This window comes from Anser anser (assembly GCF_964211835.1).
Source record: "Anser anser genome assembly, chromosome: 16".
NCBI lineage: Eukaryota > Metazoa > Chordata > Aves > Anseriformes > Anatidae > Anser > Anser anser.
In genome coordinates, this window is record NC_139737.1 from 15,933,054 (window position 1) to 15,954,580 (window position 21,527).

At 57.4% G+C, this 21,527-nt stretch overlaps 1 protein-coding gene across 10 annotated transcripts in view; it reads right to left on the minus strand.

Moving 5' to 3' along the window:
• Window positions 1-21,527, minus strand: part of DLGAP4 (DLG associated protein 4) — a 181,758-nt gene that overhangs the window by 45,978 nt on the left and 114,253 nt on the right. For 3 of the 10 annotated variants that reach the window (XM_083801693.1, XM_083801696.1, XM_083801698.1), the window contains 4 exons: window positions 18,160-18,377; window positions 14,926-15,040; window positions 11,897-11,947; window positions 10,607-10,850 (listed from right to left, as the gene is read on the minus strand). In XM_083801693.1, the coding sequence (XP_083657819.1) occupies window positions 10,607-10,850; window positions 11,897-11,947; window positions 14,926-15,040; window positions 18,160-18,377 (628 nt within the window). Of the gene's footprint in view, window positions 1-2,547; window positions 2,922-10,606; window positions 10,851-11,896; window positions 11,948-14,925; window positions 15,041-18,159; window positions 18,378-21,527 lie in introns of those variants that run through there. The other 7 variants (XM_083801697.1, XM_083801695.1, XM_083801699.1 and 4 more) reach the window with 5 other exon arrangements.

The window sequence follows — 21,527 nt, forward strand, 5'->3', positions numbered from 1 at the left end:
ACTTAGTATTTCTCCCCTCCCTTTTTAAATCTGCTCTGACAGGAAACACACTGACAACTTTTCACTGAAGAAATTACAGTAGATTTTTCTTGAACAAGGCCACCCGCCTGCACAGCCTTAATCCTTGCAGCTCACATATGTTACTGTAACTTGCACTGCACTGAATCCAATTATGCCTCCTCAATCCATTAAAAAATATTTGAGGCTGTCACACAGGTTGCACAGAGCAGAAGTATCAGCTGAGGAGACAAAAACAGGCCCTGCTGCAGCATGGCTTTGCAACCTTATTTCTGCAGAGACATCTACAGCATTATTAAGAGAATTAGCAGCAGAGACTGTTACAGGTTCCACTGAATAGTTCACTCCAAACTACCGGAGGCTGGACTCAGCTCTACAGAGGAGACCAGAACTGACATACAGTTATTTGTAAGTGCTTGGCAGTTACTAGTTATCCATTAAAAGCTTTTAAAATTACATTGCTCTGGCAGCATGCACAGCTCAGAGTGAGCTCACAGAACAGCAGGCCTCCCATGCATTACACGTTATGTTAGAACAGCAGACGGATAACCTTGAGCTAAGTAGCCAGAAGCATCCACAAATCTCAACTGCACATGCAGATTAGGTATCCAACTACTGACTCACCCACAGCTGCAAAGCAAAATGCAAGCTCTCCCCAGCAGCTGACAACATTTGCCCCTGCAGCCAGAGGAACAGAGCACAAGCTACAGCTGATCAAGTTCCACAAAGGTACCTGTTGGCCTCAGAGGTGCTGAGGGCTGCACGATTTACCAACTCACACCACATTTTCAATCTTCTCCATACAGCCAACCCACAAATAAAGAAAATTAAGTTCTGCCATTATTGCCCTTGCTGACAAGGATCTGCTGGGGACTGAACAGGGCTTTCTTGTCCTTTCAGAGCTGCCATGCCACACAGTGGCTGTGCCCCAGCACTTACAGGCCACATTACAGATCCAGGGGCCTCCTTACACCTATTTCAGCTACAGAGAAACGGCTTGTACAGACACTACAGATGTTAACAAGCTACAGATGCAAAATTCCTTTTTTCCTTTAAACAGCCATTTAGCACCTGCATCTTAATAAAGAAGGACAAGCTTCTAGATTTTCCTTAACTACAACATCTGTCTGCCACAAGTAACCTTTTCCTGAAACCCATGTACTGCTGCAGAGTAAGCACACATGATATTTATCTGAAAGACAAGCGGGCTAGATCTGATCACTAGTTATGTGCGCTTCTCCCCACAAACACATTCAAAGCACTAACTTCACAGCAGCAAATTTCTCCTGGAAGAACAAGCACCAGCTAAGCAATTTGGACCCTTCAGAGTCAAGTCTGCCAACTTACACGAGTTGGCAATCTGGCTTGTTATCATCCCACATGAGTGGAATTTATTTTTAGGACCCAATGCCACATGCTGTGTTTTTTTGCCCTCCCCCAACTCACAAGTTAAAGCCCAGGAGCCAGAGATCCCGGTTCCGTTCCCATCTCAAATACACATTTCCGGTATGCCCTGAGGTCAAGGTCCATACTTTCACAGAATAAGTAATATTACTCCTACCAACATCATCCTAGAAATAATCCTTCTCTTTGAACCTCTTAATAAAGACTCCAGTAGAAATTAGGAGTTTACAGTTACTCAGTGCTCAAAGCAACTGTAAAACACCCTTCCCTCTGACACCTCACACTACCACCAGAACTGTTGCTGCTATTAAATTCAGAGGCACTCAGCCTAAGCCACAAGCCCCTTGAAGAGGGCAGGGCAGCTCACCGTTGGCATGTAACACCAGGCAGCCTCAGCTGGGACCTGATCTCATCCCAGGCCAGAGAGACTGGAGCACTGTGGCCAGCCCACAGAGCGCGGGGTGCTGCTGAGCGCCCGCCCGTAACAGCAACGGGCACTGGAAACCTCGGCATCCGTTCAGCATCCAGACATCCTTTCTTGGGGGGAGGAAGAATCCTAACAGCACCTTGAAAAGGGGTCGGTGTCGCTTCGGGAAGCGTGCGATCTAGCGAAACACTATTTCATTTTCTACAGCACCCGGGGACTCCTTCAAGGCCTTAAGCACCGGCCTGGGGCACCCGGGCACTGACCTGCCGTGACCCTGCTTCGCTCAGCAGAGGCTGGGGGGAGCAGCGGGGCGCTGGCCGGCCGGTAACGGAGCTCTCCTCCTTTCCCTCCCTCCCGCTCCCGGCTCCCTCGCTGAGGCACAGAAGCGGGCGAGGGCCCGGTGCCGCCGGCCGCCTGCTCGCGGGAGGCGGGCGCCCTCCCGGGGCCCTCCCGCCCCTCGGCGCGGCGCTGGCCGGCGGCAGCCGTCCCCGGCCGGGCGGAGCGAAGCGCGGGGCCCCGACCCCGCGGCGGCAGCCACGGCAAGCAGGGGAGGAAGCGGGGCCCGCCCGGCCCGGGCCGCGGGGCGCGGGGAGCGGCAAGCGGAGCGGAGCAGGCAGGCGGGGCGCGGCGCCCCCGCCGCGGAGCCATGCAGGGCCCGGCCCGGCCCCCCGCCCGCCGCGCCCCGGGCACGCACTCACATTGCTTGAGGAGCTCCAGACACAAAGCCATGGGAGACACAAAGGAGGGGCGGAGGGGACCGGAGACACGGGGAGGCGCGGCGCGGGGGCGCTCGGCCTCGCCCCGCCGAGGGGGGCTGCGGGCCGCTCGGCCGCGGCGGGGAGGTCGGGCTCGGCGGCGGAACAGAAGGGCGGACGCCCGGCTCGGGCCGCGCTCGGTGCTCCTGCGGCCGCGGCCGGCGAGAGAAGGGAGGAGACACGCACAGCCCCCGCACTCACCGCGCCCGCCCGCCGCTCCGGCTGCGCGCTGCGGGCGGGGCCGCGCCTTTAAAGCCGCCGGCACGCCCCGCGCGTCACCGCCCGCGCACCGCGCAGGCGCGGCGGGAGGGGCCCCGCCCCCGCCCCGCCCCGCCCCGCCCCGCCCGCCGCCGGGCCCCCGCGGAGGGGGGGAGGGGGGAGGGGGGCGGCGGAGCGGGGCCGCCCCGGCGGGAGGCGGGCGCGAGGCCGGCGGGGCTGCCCCGCACCGCGAGCCCTGCTCGGCCCCGGCGCGGCCACGCTGGCGGAGGCGGCCCCGAGGTCGGCGCGGGGGGGACGGAGGGGGAGTCCCGCACGGGGCGGGTCCGGCTTCCTGCCGGGGGCGCGGGGCGCTGGCCGCGGCGTTGCCCCGGGGTGAGAGCAGGGCCGGCGGGGAGGGACGTCTCCTTCCATCCGAGGGCCCAGATAAACGGGCCGGGAAGCGGCGGGGCTGCGGGGCTTTCCCGGTGCGGGGGTTTCCCGAAGTGGCCGGCCGGGCTCCGCTGTGGCAGGGACGGGGAGAGCACAGCCTCCCTTAGCTGGACGTGCTGCGTGCTGCAGGGCTGTGCTTCGGGCCCGGTCAACCCCTGGGCTGCAGCCTGAGGCGGGCTGCGGGGGGAGAGGGCACCCGCAGCCCGGCACCCGCGGCCCGGCACCCGCAGCCCTGCAGACGGATGTGCCTCCTGCTGCGTCGCTGCTCCTCTGCTTGGGCAGCCCTGAGCTGGGCATCTGGACTGCCACATCTGCCCCGCGGCGTGGCACAAGGCAGTGCCCGTGAGCCAGGCGTGGGCAGGGGGCTCGTTCTCGGGCGCAGCGCGGGGCTCTGTGGGCAGCGGTGCTGCCGCAGGGCTCAGGCAGGCAGCAGGCGCGCTGCCTGAGCTCGAGGTACGGTCGGTCCTCGGATGCTCTGGTCCAGTTCTGACTCCGCGCGTTCCCTGTGCTCAGCGCAGAAGGGCTGGTCTGGCTTCTGCAGCAAGGAACAGGGAAAGCGCCTGGGCGAAGTGGCGTGCCCAGCTCAGCACTGCTAGGCGAGGGTAGGTAGGGCTGAGGCACCGCCAGCCTTGGCTTTCAGGGATGGAGTCCCCGTGGCTGTTCTGCAGCAGCTCGCTAACACAGAGCCCAAGTGGGGCCAAAGTTGTAGCGGTGAGACACCCATGGCTTGGGGCCTCTCCCCTCTGCTGCCTACCAAGACAAGCAAGAAAGCTTTCAGCCTGGAAAACAAGGACAGGCTGGGGAGTGGGGATCAGCGGTGGACTGAGAGCCCCTTGTCACGCAGGTGGTCAGCAACTCTGCAAAGCTCCGAGCTGATCTCTTCCTGAGAAGACCATACAGTGGCTCAGTAGATGGAAGAAGTGATAGAAAAGCATGAAGGGGGGAGAGGAAAAGCAATCCAGAATGAGAGAAACACGCAGAAAGAAATCCTCATCTGACTGCACGGCCTGGAATCCTGCAAATGCTCAGATCTGAGTGCATCTCCTTACTGCACGTCACCTGGTCCCTGGTCCATTGTAAGGCCATCATCGACCACCGCGGGGTTGCTCTAGGGATGGCATGGCCCTGGCAGGCTGGTCCCAGAAGGAGGTGCAGAGGGGAGGGATACAAAGGGACGTCTGTGGTGGCCTGGCTTGAAGGCAGCTCTGCTCACCTAGTTTGCATGGGTGGTGGAAGTGCCAGCGTGCTGATCGATACTGGGTCCCTTGGCCTAAGGAGAACTACGCCTGCTGTGCAGAGCACCGCACCGACACGGGGGCTCTCTGCTGTTGCTCTCTGGTGGCTTTGAGCAAGCTGGGGCACCCCTGGGTGCTCTGGTTTTTCCTTTGTTCACACTACTGGCTCTTTGCAGCCAGCACAGCTGATAAAAGCAAGCAACAAGAAAGACTTGGCTTTCTGACTGTGTTAACAAAGGAAAATGCTGGCAGGTGTCTTTTGAACAAGCAGTTCAAAAGATGTCCCCCACTGGGAGGAGGCAGATGTGGTCAGGTCCTTGGGGCCATGCTCACTTCCCAGTATTAAGGCAAAGGTGTTCTGCCTTCCCCGTGTCTGCTCATGTGGGTGCAGCATTACGCGTGGGCTGCAGCTCCCCCCTTCCCGAGCATCTGGGCCAGTGGCATTGCTGCGAGGCCCAAACTGGTGGCCGCCCAGCTCCTGTGGTGCCACAAAGGATGCAAGCAACTAAAGGAAAGGTTGCTGCACTGGGTGCTGCCTGGAGTAGGGCTAAAATGTGACAGCAGAGAGCACCAAGTGCAGCCTCGCTGCTGCAGGACAGAGGTATTTTTTGGTGATGGAGTTTAATGGCAGGGTTACAGCCATGGAGCAGCATTGGGGAGTTCCTGGGGAAAAGGGAACAGACTGGGGCTCAGGGTTTGGTAGTGGAGTTTCCGTAATAACAAGGAAAAGATTAGAGATGAAAAATGAGCAGATAAGTATGGAGAGAATCAGATGTCATAAATTTCTTTGTGTCCTGCAGAACAGATCATGGAACATACATATCCACCCTTTTCCCTTACAAGTGCTGAAGGAGCACACACCATAAATCTCTCTCTGGTGTGCACACACACAGACAACTCTCTCTCTCTTATCTCTTTCCTGCTGGTATGTCAGAGAAAGCTATTTCTGGAACGTGAAATCTAGGTCAAAAAGAAGGAGAAAATCTGAAGGAAACGATAACAGTCTCTCTCTTCAAAGGCCATATGGGGTCAGCCCTAGTTGATACGATTAGCAAGGGGCCACTCCGGTACCTTACTGCTCAGCTGCAGCCCCTCACACCCTAGCTGAACAATGTGTTCTGGCCTGTGCCGTGCTTTCCTCTGCATTCAAATCGCTGGCTTTTCCCCGCCAAGAGAACGCTCTGCTCCGGCTCCAGGTGTGCCCGTGGCCTCTGTGGCTGGCCAGCTGAGGGAGGAGAAGAGCACAGTTTGTCTACCTGTTTGTGACCTGCAGAGGAGGAGGAAGGGAGTCTTCCCTCAAAAGCCGTTGCTACATCACAGTTCTGGAAGCCATGGAAACTCGTTCCACAGCGAGGCAGCCTTTGGGGGTTTGGTCAGCTGCACAATGCTGCTGTCCCGTGACACAGCGTGGAGGTGTGCAGGCGCTTTGTCTCGCCATGCCCCTTCCTGCAAGAGCCGTGCGTGGGGCTGTCAGTGCCAGGGCTGGGATCTGCCTTCTCCCAGGGCAGGGCAGGGCAGGGCAGGGCAGCGTTCCTGGCACAGCACTGGTCCTGGGAACTATCTCACTAGCTCCGTTGTGGAAAAAAAAGCAATACAAAGGAGACACAAAACTGGTTGGAGGCAGAAGAGGAGCTATTCTGTCATGCCTTTGAGGAGTATGTATCCCAGGTAGAGAGCCCTCATACCCGCTTGGGCTTGGCAAAGCCATGGCCTGTGGATGGCAACAAGGTGTGTGCAACCCTGGCTGCTGCAGGCACAGGCCTCGTGCCTGCTTGTGGTTGGAGCGAAGGACTGGACTTTTTTGGTCTCCTTCTGCACCAGGTTCTGTGATTCCTTTGCCAGGCTGGGCTCAGGGTCTGCAGCCTCTGCTCCACCAGTGCTGCTGTCATGGGGCCAGCAGAGAGGGAGAACTGGAGGGTAGCTGCCGTCTGGAGCTCACGCTCTCAGGGATGTCTTTTGTCTCAGCGACCAGTAGCAAAAACAGGTCAACAGAGCCCAGGCCTCGAAGGAGGAGGCAGAGCTGGATCTCCTGGCCTCCCTGGAAGAGATCTGGGCACAGAGTAAGGAGACGGGCACCTGGGCTTCTGGGAACAGGCTGCTGAATCCCAGGGCAGGGTGCTGCCATGAGCAAGGCTGCCATTACCAAAAAGCCTCAGGAGAAGAGCTCGAGCAGGGACTGGTTTGGTGTAAGCTTTCCCGGCTGTCACTGGGGCATAGGTTGGAGGCTGGGCTGGGGTTTCAGCTTATTTTTCTGTGCTTTGCTCACCTCTCTGCTTTCCCTCTTACCCTGGACATCAAATATTCAGGGCCCTTTGAGTGCAGCTCTGTATCCTCACGCAGTCTATTAAGCAAGCAATTCCCAGTGATGCCTCTAATAAGAAGGAACTGGGGCTGGGGAGCCCTTTGTAATACACAGGAGTCTCTGTGGCTGTCGGCAGAATGCCTGGCAATTAGATGAATAGGTTTCACTGGGGCTTTTCAGTCTCCCACTTTGCAAAGCACAAAGCTTTGTTTAAGGCTGATCAAGGGCAGCTCATCATCTGTCTAGCTGGCTGTCAAATGGGAGTTAATTGCCCCGTAATATGCTAGTGACACAGGAGTTTGTCTGCGCACACTGCAGACCCCGAGGCTTGCAGTCCTCCATGAAATACAGCCTGCTGCATCTCCTCTTCTCCTCAGCTGGGGGCTGAACCCCCACAATACTGCTTAGCTTTACGATTCGGCCCTTCGAAGATCAAGAAACCTGCGTGAGGCACAGCATTACTGCTGCTGGTGCCTCTGTAGGATGTGTCTGTACAGACAAGAAACCCAGTCCTCCCCTCGGTGACCGGGAACACGATGGGCGCAGTTCCCCTGGGCCAGCGCATGGATGGTGAGGAGGAGGGTGCCCACGGGAGGGGAACGGGGTGAGGACTCTCGGTTGTTTCTTCCCAGAGCCCAGCATGGAGCAGAGGCCATGAACAATTAGGCCTGCAAGCAGTGGGGCGCCCACTTCTCTCTGTTGCTCTAGCTTGATGCCGTCAGGCTGCAAGGTACCGCACCCAGCAGTTACAGCCTCAGGGATGAACACGTGCATTTGCAGGAGGAACTGAGACCGTGTCCCTGATTAAAGGTGTGACTGCTGTCCAGATTCGCCTCCTGCCTTCCCCATTGTGCACACACACAAACACAGATGCTCTTCTCTGCTCCTCCTCCTCACCCCCCCACCCCCATCAAATCTATTTCCTTTCCGAAGCCCGTGCAGCAAAAGTAAAGGGATGGAAGGTGTTCTGAAAATCAGCAAATCTCCGCTGGGTCATGTCACAGAGAGGTGACGCTTGAAAGGTGGCAACGAGTTGTTTTGAATGCCCCTTTCTGTGCTGCACCTGCTGTTGTTTCCCAGCACTGGTGGGGGCTTGCAGCAGTGCTGAGCTCAGCATCATCTGCGCTGTCAGGAGGAGCAGGGTGGGAGTGGGCCGTGCTTGTGGGTTGCCCGTGCTCCCCTTCCTGCTCCCCCTGCCTACTGCCGGCACAGGGCGCCAACCCAGAGCTGGGTCGCGTGCTCTCCAGTGCCTTCATGCCAGGATCACCCTGCCCGGCTGGACCTGTCTGGGTGTCCCTGTGGGTGACAGGGCTTGCTGCTTGCCCTGCGTCTCCAGCAGCGTGGTCAGCCCTGATGAGATGCTGTCTCTCACTCCTCCTGCCTGCTCTGCGGTCTGCCTAGTATTGCCATATCCAGAGCATCATCTTTTCATCTGTGTTCCTAAAAGCATTCCTGAGAGTTACACAGCCTCCTTTCAGCTCATCACAGGGCTGAAGCAGCAAGTTGGATCTGTGGACTGAAACCATGTGCTCTGTGCAGCCTGGCTGAGGACAGAGTGCTGCCGCTGCTGTCCCAGACCCGCGGTGACACCACTGACAGGATGCAGTGGGTGTGCTGGACAGGCAGGATGGGAGACCTCAGCTCCTCTGTGTTACAGGTGAGTGTCATCTGGGGCACCGGCACCTGGCGACACAGTGCACCAGCTCTGCCCTCTGAGGCTTCCCTGATGCCAGGTCCACAGGGTCTGAGCTGCCCTCACTGTACCTTGCTGTGTTGGGCTGGTGACCCCAGCACCCTGGCAAAGTGATTCACCCCAGCAGCGGTGCTCGGTGGGGCTCCATGTGTGGCAGAGCTGGCTCCTGCAACCATTCTGCAAAATTACCGGCTCTGCTGCAGTGCTGGGAGAGACAGCCCAAGGGTCAGGAACATCTGAACAGCGCTGCCTCCAGCCTCTGCCCTGCCCAAGGGGAAGGAGTTGCCCTGGAGTCACCTCTGAGGAAGAGGCCGAGCTCTTGTCCAATACGGTAATTACTAATCAAAAGAGAAGGGCCTGCCCAGAATGAGTAATGCCAGAAGAGGCATCTAGAGGTGGGCATAGTGCGTTAACCACTCAGGGACAAGAACACAGGCTACAGGCGCTGGGCACTGGAGCTCAGAAAGGCTCCTTAATGCCTTGAAATTCAGCGCAAGACCTGTTTGTACCTCACACCAGAGATGTCAGATGGGGGTCTCTAGGTTAGTACACTTGAGGGGCATACACGACTAGGTGCCTTAGACATCTGTGTGGCTGCTGCCACCCAGCATGTCTCCGGGAAAGAAAGCAATTGGAGCCAGTCCAGCCAAAGGATAAACTCCCAGCACCTCCTTGTCAGAAGGTTTTGGAAGACTCTCCTCCAGGCTATAATGCCAGCAGCAGCCTGTGGGCTGGGTGTGGCCAGGTGACACTGTCACTGTCACCTCTTCTGCCCTGGTTGCTGCATGGAACTGGGCCAATGCTTGGGCTGCATAGGAGCACCTCTGGCCGTGCACGCTCCTCTCCTAGCTGGGCAGGGTCTGACCTGCCTGCGACTGCTGGGCAAAATCACAAACCCTGAGGGTCCAGAGGGGGCAAACTTACACCGTTCACCTTTTTCCCCAGACTTGGCACCCCAGACCTGTTTTTGGAGTCTTGCCCTGTACGGGAGTCTGCAAAGAACCAAGACTTACCAGGAGCGGCTGAAGAAACTGGGGTTGTTCAGTCTGCAGAAAAGGTACCTCGTCACTCTCTACAACTACCTGAAAGGAGGCTGCAGTGAGGAGGGTGTCGGTCTCTTTTCTCAGGTGACAAGTGATAGGACACAAGGAAATGGCCTCAAGTTGTGCCAGGGAAGGTTTAGATTGGACGTCAGGAAGAATTTATTCACAGAAAGTGGTTAGGCATTGGAAGAGGCTGCCCAAGGAAGACATAGAGACACCATCCCTGGAGGTATTTAAGGAACGTGTGGTCATGGCAGTGAGGGACATGGTTTAGTGGTGGACTTGGTACCATTAGGTGATGGTTGAACTTGATGATCTTATGGGTCTTTTCCAACCTAAATGATTCCATGATTCTATTGTAAAAGACTTTGGGTGAAACCCAAAGCCTTGTCACTTCTCTGCCACTGAGGGATGGAGGCAGATGTCTTCTGCCCTCCCTCCTTCTGTCAGCCCCAGTTTTTACCTCTGGCAGAAGGGGCTGAAGAGATCAGGATTCACTCAGACTTGGGGGAAATGAATGCTGAGTCCCTGACGTGAATTTTTGCTCCCAAGAATTTCAGGGAGAGGTCAAAGCTGCCAAGCGCAGCCCAGACTGGAGGAATTACGGTCAGATGCATAACTGAGAGGAGGAGGAGGAGGAGGGAAGCTATCAGCAGTGCAGGGCAGCAGGACTGCACCCACAGCCCCGTGGGACTTGGGGTGAGGAGGGCAGCCAGTGCTCCCAACACGCAGCAGGGCGACGTGGGCATCCCACAGGGTGCTCCCAGCTGCAGTGCTCCCAGCCAGGTTTGCCTTCACTGAGCGAAGGCACTGAGCCCAACCTCTGCAGCCTACAACAACCGTGAAACCAGAGCCCGTCTGCCATTTTGGCACCCACATCCAGGGATTTCGACACGGCCATCCTGGCAGCATCCTGCCCTGCCAGCACGGAGCAAATTCAGAGACGCAGGCCCCATGGAAATCTTGGACAACAGAGGCTGGAGACACCCTGCAAGGTGTCTGAGGGCAGCGCCCTGCACCCCCAGCACCTTGGGCACTCACACCCCATCCCCACGACTGCCGTGGCCTCGCTGGCACTCACTGTTGGTGGGCAGGGTCCTGCTGCCGCTGAGGCTGCCCGCTGGCGGGGGGGAGATGGAGCGGATGGAGCCGGTGTCCTCGTCCTGGGAGCAGCCCGCTTGGATGGCTCGGAGGTAGCTGTGGCTCCGGGAGCGGAAGTAGCTGGGCAGAGGCAAGTCCAGCACCTCGGCGGCAGCCGACTCGGCCTCGCTGTAGGTAGAGTCACAGACCGCCTCGTACTGCTCCCCCAGCTCCGGCTCTCTCGCCTGCACAGGAAAAGGGGCAGAGCAGTCACCCCCTGCCCAGGGCCAGGCCCCTTCGCTTCCCTCCTGCAGCCTTCTCCGCTCCCCTCTGTGCGGTGGCTCCCAAGCGGTCTCAGCCAGACACAGGCAGAGCGGGAGGAGCAGTGCTGGCCGGCATGGGGCTTCTGGCCAGGGGAAAGGGGCCCCTCCTTCCAGGCCAGAGGATCCCTGCGGGAGCAGGAGGCACTTACCACCACGGTGCCAGTAAAGCACTCCCCAGTCTCTGCTGGAAAGGCTGAGTACGGGAGGCCGAAATCCCTGCCCGGCCTCCAGCAGCTCCCTTGCCCTGCTGGCATGGCTGGGGGACCCCGAGCTCAGCTGCGAGACCCCACTGTGGCGGACTCACGGTGAGTGAGGTAGGCTCGGGGGGCGTCTCTCTGCCCTGGGCCAGGCCACCTGGACCCGTGCTGGAGGCACAGTGGGGAAGTCATCCCAGCCCTGCCTGAGATGGGGAGCAGGAGAGAGCTCGGTGCAGGCTGAGGCACGACATGGCCTGAGCAGGGAAGCTCCATTCCCTGCTCCCCTGCTGCCTCCACCTCCCCTGGCCCGGCCCTGTCCTTGAGGGGCAGTAGCTGATCCAACTTCAGCTCGGGAGACTCACCCAGATCAAACCAGAGCCAGCCTGAAACAGCAAGTGTTTTGAAATACCGATGATGAGAGATGCTGAGGTTTGCCCTGTCAGCCACTTCCACCTCTCCTGGCCCTTTCTTTGGCTTCAAGGACAGTATTTATGACCAGTGCTGCCATCCGTAGCCTTTCCCCGAGCTCCACAGGGTTTGGCTGAAAAAACTCGTCACTATCCCCAAAAACACTCTTGAACCCTCCGCTGAGGCTGGGGGAACCAAACTGTCCAGTCGCCCTGCAGTGCCCTGGGCTGGGGAGTGCATCCTTCTCCTCCTGTGGCCCTGGGCAAGGGTGCCCCACAGCTGCCTCGCACCCTGCGGCGGGGGTCCGGGGAGACCTAAGAAAGCTCCATGAGGAAGGAAGAGGGAATGGCAGCGGGACGGTACCTGCTCTCCATGGGTAAATATCTGAGGGATAAGTGAGGGGGGTCCAAAGATCTGGAAGAAAGAGTTGGAGAAGGTTAAAGGCCAGGAAAGGGGCAGCCCTCACACAGACAGCCATTGCACAGGGACCAAGGACGAGGGGAGCACACAGCCCTTTCCTTTGGGCCACCACTGCTGACACTTCAGTACAAACTTCAGAGCCCATAAGATGCCAAGCAAAATGCCTCACAGGCCCCACAAACAAGGCACAGCAAAGCTCCACGGGACGCCTCTGAGATGGAGAGAAGCTGCTGATGCATTCAGCCTGTTGTATGCACCGTGTATATACACACACAGGGCATACTGGCACTTTGACAGCAGAAACACAATACCCTGACTGGGGCACCCCTGGGCACACACAGGGTGCCTGTGGCTGTGGGATGAGGACTGGTGTGGCTCCTGGTTAGCACCCTGCAAAGCCCCAGCACTGGCCAGCACTCGTGGCATGGCCAGGAGCAGCGATGGCCCTGCAGCTGCAGAGCTGGGTGCACGGGCAGGCTGAGCACTGCACATCAGGGAAACCATCCTTTGCCCTGCTCGGGCTTGGGCTGGCCACCTTGCTGCTATCTCCTCTGCCCCTGTACCAGGAAGAAGCCCCATGGAAGCAATGCTCTCTTCTCTCCATAGCAAAGCCATGGCACACGCTTGGCATATGGACAGATGCCTGACAGACACTGCAGTGCCTGCAGGGAGGAATCCCTTCTCCCCATCTCCTGGCTGTTCCCTCCATCCCTGGTCTGCAGAGCACAACCACCCCAGGAGCTCTTCCCTTCACGAGCTGCTCAAGATGACACATCTTGGGAAGAATCCAGGTTCAAAATGTACCTCAGGGAAGAGGCTTGCCTCTGGGGGCCGGGTCTGGCCATCCAATGTAAGGCACAGCTCAAATTGTGTCTCAGCAGTGTCGGGGGTCAGCAGCTGGCTCTGTCTGGCAACAGGTCCCTTCCTGTGAGAGGTGGATGCTGACACACATCAGATGAACCCCAGACTTCCAGAGGTTTGCAAGGTGGAGTTCAGCTTGCACAAAGCCAGGCAGAGTGGGCTTGTCTTTGAGAAAGAGATATGTTTCTGTATGGGAGGATGCTAAGCCTTGCTGGACAAACGAAGATGTTGGGGGTCACCCAAAAGGGAGGGCAGGGGAGGAGCTGCCTGCAGCACTTATGAAAAGGCAGCTCGGACCTGGCAGAGGATCAGGCCAGCACACGTGAGTGGCTGTACTAGCTCCACCCTGAATCAAGAGTTACGCACTTTGTGAGAGGCCTCTCAGTCCCAATTCAGCTGCAACTAGACTGTCTTTGATTTGGAGGAAGGCAGGCAAAGCACAAATGATGACACCAGCCCCATGCCTGAGCTGGTGCCGTGGCAGTCAGCATGACAGGGCTGCAGGTCTGGGTCTGGAAAGGAGCATGTGCTGGGCGCTTCCTGGCACAGTGCAGACTGCTCAGCCCCTCAAGACACTTCTGATGCCTTCGTGAGGACGCTGCACTCGGCTGCTAAATGGCAAACGTGGGGTGGGGGAGAGCACAGACTCAGCCTGCCCGTGGTTTCCCCTTCCCTGCAAAGGCCTGGCTTTAGACACAGGTTTACATGCAAAGGACAGGAATGCAATGGGCCTGACCTCTTTCTCTGTGCGACAAAACATCCAGCACATTTTTATCAATATACAAGGAACGAGACTGACCACAAGGAACATGTACGCCCACAAGCAATGCTCTGTGCCTCTCCCCAGAGCTCTCCACAAATGGCTCCAACTGCAGGTAGCAGCAGGAGAAGCCAGCAGTGTGGCTGGAGCAGCCGGCTGGGGATGCATGTGAGTTCGGAGCCCTGTGCACCTGGAGGGGAGTGCCAGCACACACCTCCTGCCCTCCTCCATGCTGTGTTTCCTGCTGTCCAGCCCACTTTGTTAACCTCGTGCTGCCTCCCTTGATCAGGGAGCACTGGCAGTGTGTGGGGAGACAGACTGGAGCAGCATGGAAGGGGGGGCGTGTGTGCATGTGTTCTCACGCAGGCACAAAGGGACAGAGAAGGGACATAACAGAGGCCCAGGGTGACAGTGACACAGCTGGGCAAAGCTTGTGGAGCCACTGCTGCTCCAGACACCTCCTCCGAAAGGAGGGGTCCCCGTCCTGGGGTGGAGATGAGCACATGGGAACTGTGCAACGGCCTTATGCCAGCATGGGTTATTTCCTGGCTGCTGGCAGCTGGCTTACAGCCACTCAGGTCCTGAGCCACTCCAGTTTCGTACCAAGGGGAGGATGGGTCATAGCATGGGACTGGGAGTTAAACCCAGAGGCCATGGTCAGGGTTTGCTACCCACCATTAGCACCTCCACTGGCACCCTTGGCTTTGTCCGGACTTCCCTGTGACATGAGAACCAGGAATACACAAGAGACACCCCCAGTTAGCTGGCAGGACAGTCTCCTGAATTACAGGCACCTTGGGCCTAGGTCCAACTGGCTTCCTGAGGACGGGGCCCTCAGAGCAGAGCGGGATTTCTGTCCCCTGTGAACCTCTGCAGGGTCCCTGGCAGCTGGCCTCAGGCTGCACGCTGCCTTCTGCACCAGCGAGGCTGGCCCAGGCTCTGTGCCCACTCTGCGAGCGAACGGAGCTTGCAGCAGGAGTGGGCGGCCTTGCAGGCAGCTGCTAGGTGGTGCAGAGTGTGAGCCTGCACATGGAGCAGCCCTGAGCTTTCCCTCTTGCTGTGAAGCATGGGGGGGGCTCTGGGCTGCTATACCCATGGCCACGGCTGCAGTGACTGCAGCTGCACCAGCAGTGCTGAGAGGAGGCAAAAGCTAGAGCAAGAGAGGTCTCATGTGAATTAAGGAGCTGTCCCCGAGAGTTTAATAACACTACCAGAGAACAGCAGACCTGTTACTGGGATGCAACTGGTGCCTTATTTTTAAGGGGCAAAAGGATATTCCTCTTCCCATCAGCCAGCCTCCATTCTCTTTTGGGCTGGGTATGCAGTGGGGCTTGCCTTCCTGGCATCTCACCTGGTTGATGCAACTGGACTCATTGACGCTGTCGGAGATCTGGTTGTATTCTTCCTCCCAGGTTGGGAACTTTGGAGGTAGGAGGATCTCGACAGAGTCCAGGCGGTCCAGGCTCCTACAGCAGAGAGAGAGGGTGTGAGGGGCATCCCCACGGACCGGGCAGAGCTGGGGCTGTGCTGGAGCTGCTGGGGCAGCTAGACCACACTGCCCTGGCACCCTCTTCCAGGCACGGGTACGGACGGCAGCACTGAGCTGATGCTGTACACCAGATCCACAGCTCGGCCCTCGCTGCAGCTGCTGGAGAAGATGGAAGCACTTTCTCACCTTGCTGGCCACTGGCTTAAGCTGGTACATGGGTGAAGGTTTTGTGGGGTGCAGAAGAAGGAGAGGGGACAAAATCTTGTGCCCCCCAGCCCCCAGGAATGCAATGCAGATGCCAGGTTTGTCCAACCCAAGCCCAGGGAACACATGGTATCTGTGCCAGCCCCCACAGTTACAGACTTGGCTACAGACCTGCTCCTGCACAGGCTGATGCTGGGGGAAGCCTGCTCTTCCCTGCCTGGACTGGTGGGCAGGGGGTGGGAGGTGGTAGGGGGAATGATTTTTCAATTATATTGTTGTTGACTTCACAATTAGAAACATCTTCAAAACTTTTTGTTGGCTTTTGAGGGAGACCTCATCAATGTGTATAAATATCTGAGGGGAGGGTGTTGAGGCAACGGAGCCGGTCCCTTTTCAGTTGTGCCCAGCGACAGAACGAAAGGCAACGGGCACAAACTGAAGCACAGGAGGTTCCGGCTCAATATGAGGGGGCACTTCTTTACTGTGAGGGTGACAGAGCACTGGGACAGGTTGCCCAGAGAGGCTGTGGAGTCTCCTTCTCTGGAGATATTCAAACACTGCCTGGATGCCATCCTGTGCAGTGTGCTCTAGGTGATCCTGCCTGGCAGCAGGGTTGGACCAGATGATCTTCAGAGGTCCCTTCCAACCTCATTCTGTGATTCTGAGATTCAGTCTGTATAGAGGAACCCCAGAGTTTATCTGGAAGAAGCTCAAGGGGAGCCAAGCCTGGATAGCACTGCTTCAGGAGCAGAGGGCTTTGTTTTCTCCAGAGCAGCTTTTGCAGCAGGCTCTGAGGGAAGCACTCTGTCCCATACCCGGGGCTCGGCAGGAGCCTATGCAGCAGCAGTAGAAGAGCAGGGCTGTCAGTGAGCCTGACGCAGCCAAAACCAGAGCAACTGTCCCTGCTGAGAGCTGGGTGCGCAGCGGCCAGGAGGCAGGCGGGAGGATGGGTGGGATGTGGAGGAAGAGGAGAGGTCCTTGTCAGACCAGGTGGGTGTGTGACCGCCCTGCACATTAGCTCAGTGCCATCTTTTACGCACATACTTCTCTGGTGTGGTCTCTGTGCGGACTGCTGGGGCTCTGGGCATGTAGCAGGGGACAGACAGGCATGGTGGGGGGTGAGCTGCAGAGGATCTGCCTCTTAAACCACCTGTGGGCCCTGCAGAGCAGCATGGGGGTGAAGCTCTTGCCTCACCTGGAGGGGCTGTGGTGTGCAGGAGGTCAGTCTGTCTGTACGCCAGCAGGATGGAGTGCAGGGAGTGTCCTGGCCAGGCAGACCTCCAGGAAGGATGGTGGCAGCTCCTGAGTCTCCATCCCAGAGCTGATGAGCGTGGAGAGGGGCCTCTTCTTCCAGGGGTGATGGAGGAGACACCCAGCCCCCAGAGGACTCACTACGGAGCTTGGCCACCCACCAATGGTCCCTTGGCACACTAAGCCCTGGGCTATCTGTTCAGCTTGTTGTTCCCCTCAGCATGACAGGGTTTTGTCCATAACCCCCTCACCAGGAGGGGACCCAGCAGCCCTGGCTGAGGAGACTGAGGGCTGCGATGTGGGTGGGTGTGCAGCCATGCCAGGGCATGGGGCCATGGCTCTGCTCTAGCTGCTGTCCCACCAGCGTGCCAGGCTGGTGGGGGAAGTGGCCAGACCCTGCGAAAACCAGAGTGGCCACAGCTCCAGAAGGCTCCCTGGTGGGGGCAGAGCCAAGGGGGTGGTCAGCAGATGGCAGCCGTGCCCATGCTCCAGGCCCACATGGTGCTGGGCCCCAGCAGTCCAGATGAAGTTTCACACCCTGATGGATGTGACCTGAGTGGTTAATTAGCCCAAGACAGGAAGAACCCCAGTGTCTCAACTTGGGTATTTTACACCAGAGACCCCTGGACCCAGCTCTGCTTCCCCTGAAGTATGTGTGAGGCCATGGAGCAGGGATGGATTTGGGGAGGGATTCACAGCAGGCATTTCCAGGGCTCCCTGCAGTTAGCTTTGTCACCGTCTCCCACCAGAAAACAGCATCTGCTCCACAGTCTGATGCCACCATGAGGGGTCTCCACACTGCCTGCTGCTTCCTCACTTCTCTGGTTCTATCTGCTGAACTCTGAGCAGTTCATCTGCAGCTGCTCCTGCCTCCTCCTGCCCCTGTGCCACTCACGTATGGTGCTGACTACAGCATCTGAACTGCCCACAGCCTGTCACAGCCCCTGGGTGCTTTGTCCTGGGAAGCATAACCTCTGTTCAGGTGGTTCACACAGACCCCATCCTGGGAGGGCTAGCCCCTTGCCCAGCACGTTTGCTGTGTTCCCCTTGCTCTGCTGGCTGGCTGTAAGTCTTCCTCCCTCCACACCGGGTCCCAGGCCTCTTAGTTCATCTCTCCTGTCTTCAGGGGACCACCCAGCCTAGTGTGTAAAAGGGGCACTCTCTGGCTGGTCCCAGACACCTTGGGACACCTGTGGAGCAAAGCAGATGGCACACTTGCAGTAGCCTGTGGCCCATGTGCCGCATGTTCCCAGCCAAACTGGCTGAGCATCTAAATAGCATCACTGGGTTGGGTTCTCCACAATCTCTTAGAGGAGCAGATCCTTAGCCAGAGAAAATCCGCACAGCTCCACCAAAGGATTCCCCCATCACGGAGAGGACAGGGACCTGGGGCAGACTCCTAGCACCAGGGCTACTTGGAGTCACCAAGGTCTCTTCAGTCCCCTGCCACGTCTTCTCCTGTCATGCTCGTCTCCTCATCAGCCTGTCCCATGGCTAGTTGAGCTGGTGTGTGGGAGCTCTGCTGGGCTCTGATCCCCATGTGGGGTTTCCGTATGGGTGTTGATGACCAAACCCCAAGGACTGCTTCTGGGGTGGTCCCTGGGGACCTGTACAGAGCTCCCAGGGGAGCCCCAGAGTTACCTTTGGGTAGTGCTCTGCTCACTCAGGGACTGTTGGGTGGCCTTGAGGTAACTCTGCCTCCGAGCTGCAGTTTTCGGGGATGGTTTGGGGCTGGTTTCTGAGTCTTCACTATCATCATCCCCCATGGCTTTGATGTAACTCCCGCTTCGCATGCGCCGGCACGGGATCTCACTGTCTTTGTCTCGAGACAGCGTGTTGTTCCACTCCCCCTGAGGCACCTGCAAGAGTAAGGGGAGCATGAGCATTTGTGAGAGAGCATCTCTGGGACCAAGGGGACCATGGGGATTTTGGGAATTGGCGGCAAGGCCAACTTTTGGACCCTCAGATGGAGCATAGGGGAAATGGGAAATGCCATTCCTTTCCAGCCCTCCCTTGACAGCTTGAGCCAGGCAGCGTTGCATTTGATTGCCTCCATTTCAGCACATCTACCCACACGCATTCACCCAATGACCACTGCAGACCAACTTCACACTGGACCATGCTTACACAGTTGATATAAGCTGCACAGCATCAGGCATAATGAGGAGGGGACAGCCTCACCAGATTTGCACTGCACATTGGGACAGGAGCGGCACACATTCATTTAACACAAATCCCATGCTTATTAAAGTAATTGCACACGTTGTTCAGGCCAAAGTCTGTAAGAGCTGTCATAGACAGGACCTACGGATCAGAACCCAGCCCTCCTTCTAAGGTTTCTGAGTTGAATGGGACTCTTAGTGTCTGAAATTCATTTCAGAAGCCAAGCCAGGCCCTCACAAATCCTAGAGCAGCTTGGTTACATAGACTTTGTGGTGATGTCTGCACAGAGATGAGTAACTTGTGCAAAAAAAGCATTTCTATCTTCACTAGTGTGACAACTCTGCCATTAATTTAAGGCCATCTCTCATTCCCTCAGTAGAGACGGGTAAGCTAATGCTTTCCATGAGGCCTGAAGTGCTGAGAATCTCAAGAAACTAACACCAGTGCCTGTCTGCCCTGCGAAGGGTTTATGTAGGTGACCGGAGGCATGGCCAAGGCACTGGGCCAGCAGCAGAGTCAGATGTCAGCCTAGGACTGATCAAGACAGGAGCCACATGTGGTGTGGGACAGTCCAGAAGAAAGATTGTGCAACCTGAGTTGCCAGGATCAAGGAAGTGCCACAGCCAGTCCTTGGAACGAGGAAGCATGGTCAAGAAGTGAGGGTTGAGGTGAGGACTGAAGCAATTTTCTGCAATGGTTCCCAAAGGATTTCATCTTCAGCAGTCTGTCCTGCTGTGTTTGCACATCCAAAGTGTGCAACAGTGCGGGAAGGCAGGTGAGCCTGGGGCCAGCAAGGGTATTCCCCGAGACAGGTTCTGCCGTGGCTGGTTGGTACGTCCAGCACCCTGCTGCAGCTACAGCAGTACCAAATAGAGGTGATGGTGAGGGAAAGCCGCAGAAAGTGGGCTCTGGAGGAGATCTCCTCTTACAAACACACACAGAGCAGGACAGCCCAAGGCTGCCCAGTCTGCTGCAGGAAGCAGGCTGGCTGGAGAGCACCATGGGGAGCAACAAAGGGCCATGTGCTGCATCAGCTCATGCTGTTGAGAGCATCCACATTTACTGTGCTGATGGAGCTGTTGGATTTACTCAGCTCCCTGGGGGGCTGTGGGACTAATCAGCCAGTGTTTATATAGTGCTTTGGGAATGCAGAGAGCTGAGTTGCAGCTAACTGTGATGAGCCAGAGCTGCTAAGCACCACTTGGTTCCTGTTCCCCACCTTGTTCACAGCTGCCCCAGCCAGCCACCCGCATGGAGTGGCCCTGAGGCCAGCCAGGAGGGATCCTGCTGGCTCCAGCTGAGTCCCTGCTGCAGGAGAGCTCTCCACGCCCCTGGGTCACAGGGTAGCTGGCTCTGACCTTTCCTCAAGGAGGCAGGAGCCCTGGGAAGCACTGTTACATCTATTGTATGGGCCCTGGTGTCAGGTCTGGCTTGAGGCTGGATTTTGCTGCCTGCCTTCTCCTGAGGATGAACTGCAGCCTCCTACCCACACAGCTCCTGGGCCAGCAAGCAGCTGGGGTGGGGAGTGGGGGGGCCGGAGAGGGTTGGAGTCTGTAGCCCTGGCTAAGAGTGGCATTTCCTCAGCAGCCAGGCATGCCAAGCAGGGGCCAGAGGACCACACAACCATCCGCTATATAGAGACAGATGCTGTATTTTGTGGGAGAGTTTTGTGGGAGTTGTGCTGAGCCCTCTTATCCCAGCACCTCCCACTGCCCCAGCAGGACAGAGGGCATTAAGACCCCTGGCCCTTGTGGACGCCGATTCTGCTGCTTGAGACCTGGCTCTGCGAGTCACTCAGCTCACACTGCATAGCCTCGGACTGTGTTTCTGCCTCCTGGACTTGGCACTCAGCTCTAGGCAAAGCAACAAAAAGATGGTGGTTTCAGTATGTCTCTGCTGGTGCAGCTTGTCTGTGGCAGCATAAGCCATGCATCCCACAGTACTGCCTACCCTGTACAGACCCAAGACATAGCCCTCTCCTCAGGACAGCCCGCAGCAGCTTCCCTGTCGCATTGCAACAGTTGTCTGGTCCTAACTAAGCTGTCTTGTTTCTCCTTTCCCTCACCTCTCCTTCTCCTCTACTTTGCACCTTGGCAGGGCAGCATACCTGGTGCCAGAAACAAAGCTGCTCTCAGTGTGCTCCACATTTCAGTTCAGCAGCAGCAAGGGTAAGGATGATGCTTGCCAGGATACCCTTTGAATCCAGCGACCCAGTTTGGAGTGCGTCCCATGTACAGCATGCAAAGTCCACAGGGATTCCCACAGCTTTTGCTGCCCATGGACCAGAGTGCAGGATGAGTGTTTCATGTAGGTGCCCCCAGGGAACTTGTAAAGCAGTGCAGGTATTCGAGGTGCTGTTCAGGATCCTGCTGGCTGCTTCTCTGCATCTTCAGGTACCCAAGGACCAGAAGAGCCTGTCCAACAGACTCTGAAGCTCTGAAATAGGGGATGAAGAGCCCAGAGCATCTCCTATTATCAAGGGACAGACCTTGATAGTGACTGATGCAGCATCTCCCTGGTAGAATCTCTCGTGGAAGCTGGAACCCTGAGCTCTGCACACTGCCCATGTTTTAAAACAAGGACAAAAACAAAATGAGAGCTGCCATGTGTTACTTGTAGGCCTGGCACAGGGAAGATCAGGAGGTTCCCCATAGGCTGTGGGGAGTCCTTGTGCACTTAGTTTCTCAGATGTAGGCTTGGTCTCACCCATGGTGTTTTTTTTGGTGTGAAAGGAGTGGGAGCAAGAGGATGCCCAGGTCCACTACCCTTGCAGATGGCCAGTGGCCACAGCAAGCTCAGGATCCACCCTACCCAGGTGGCTGCACTGGGGAGAAGTAGACAGCGGA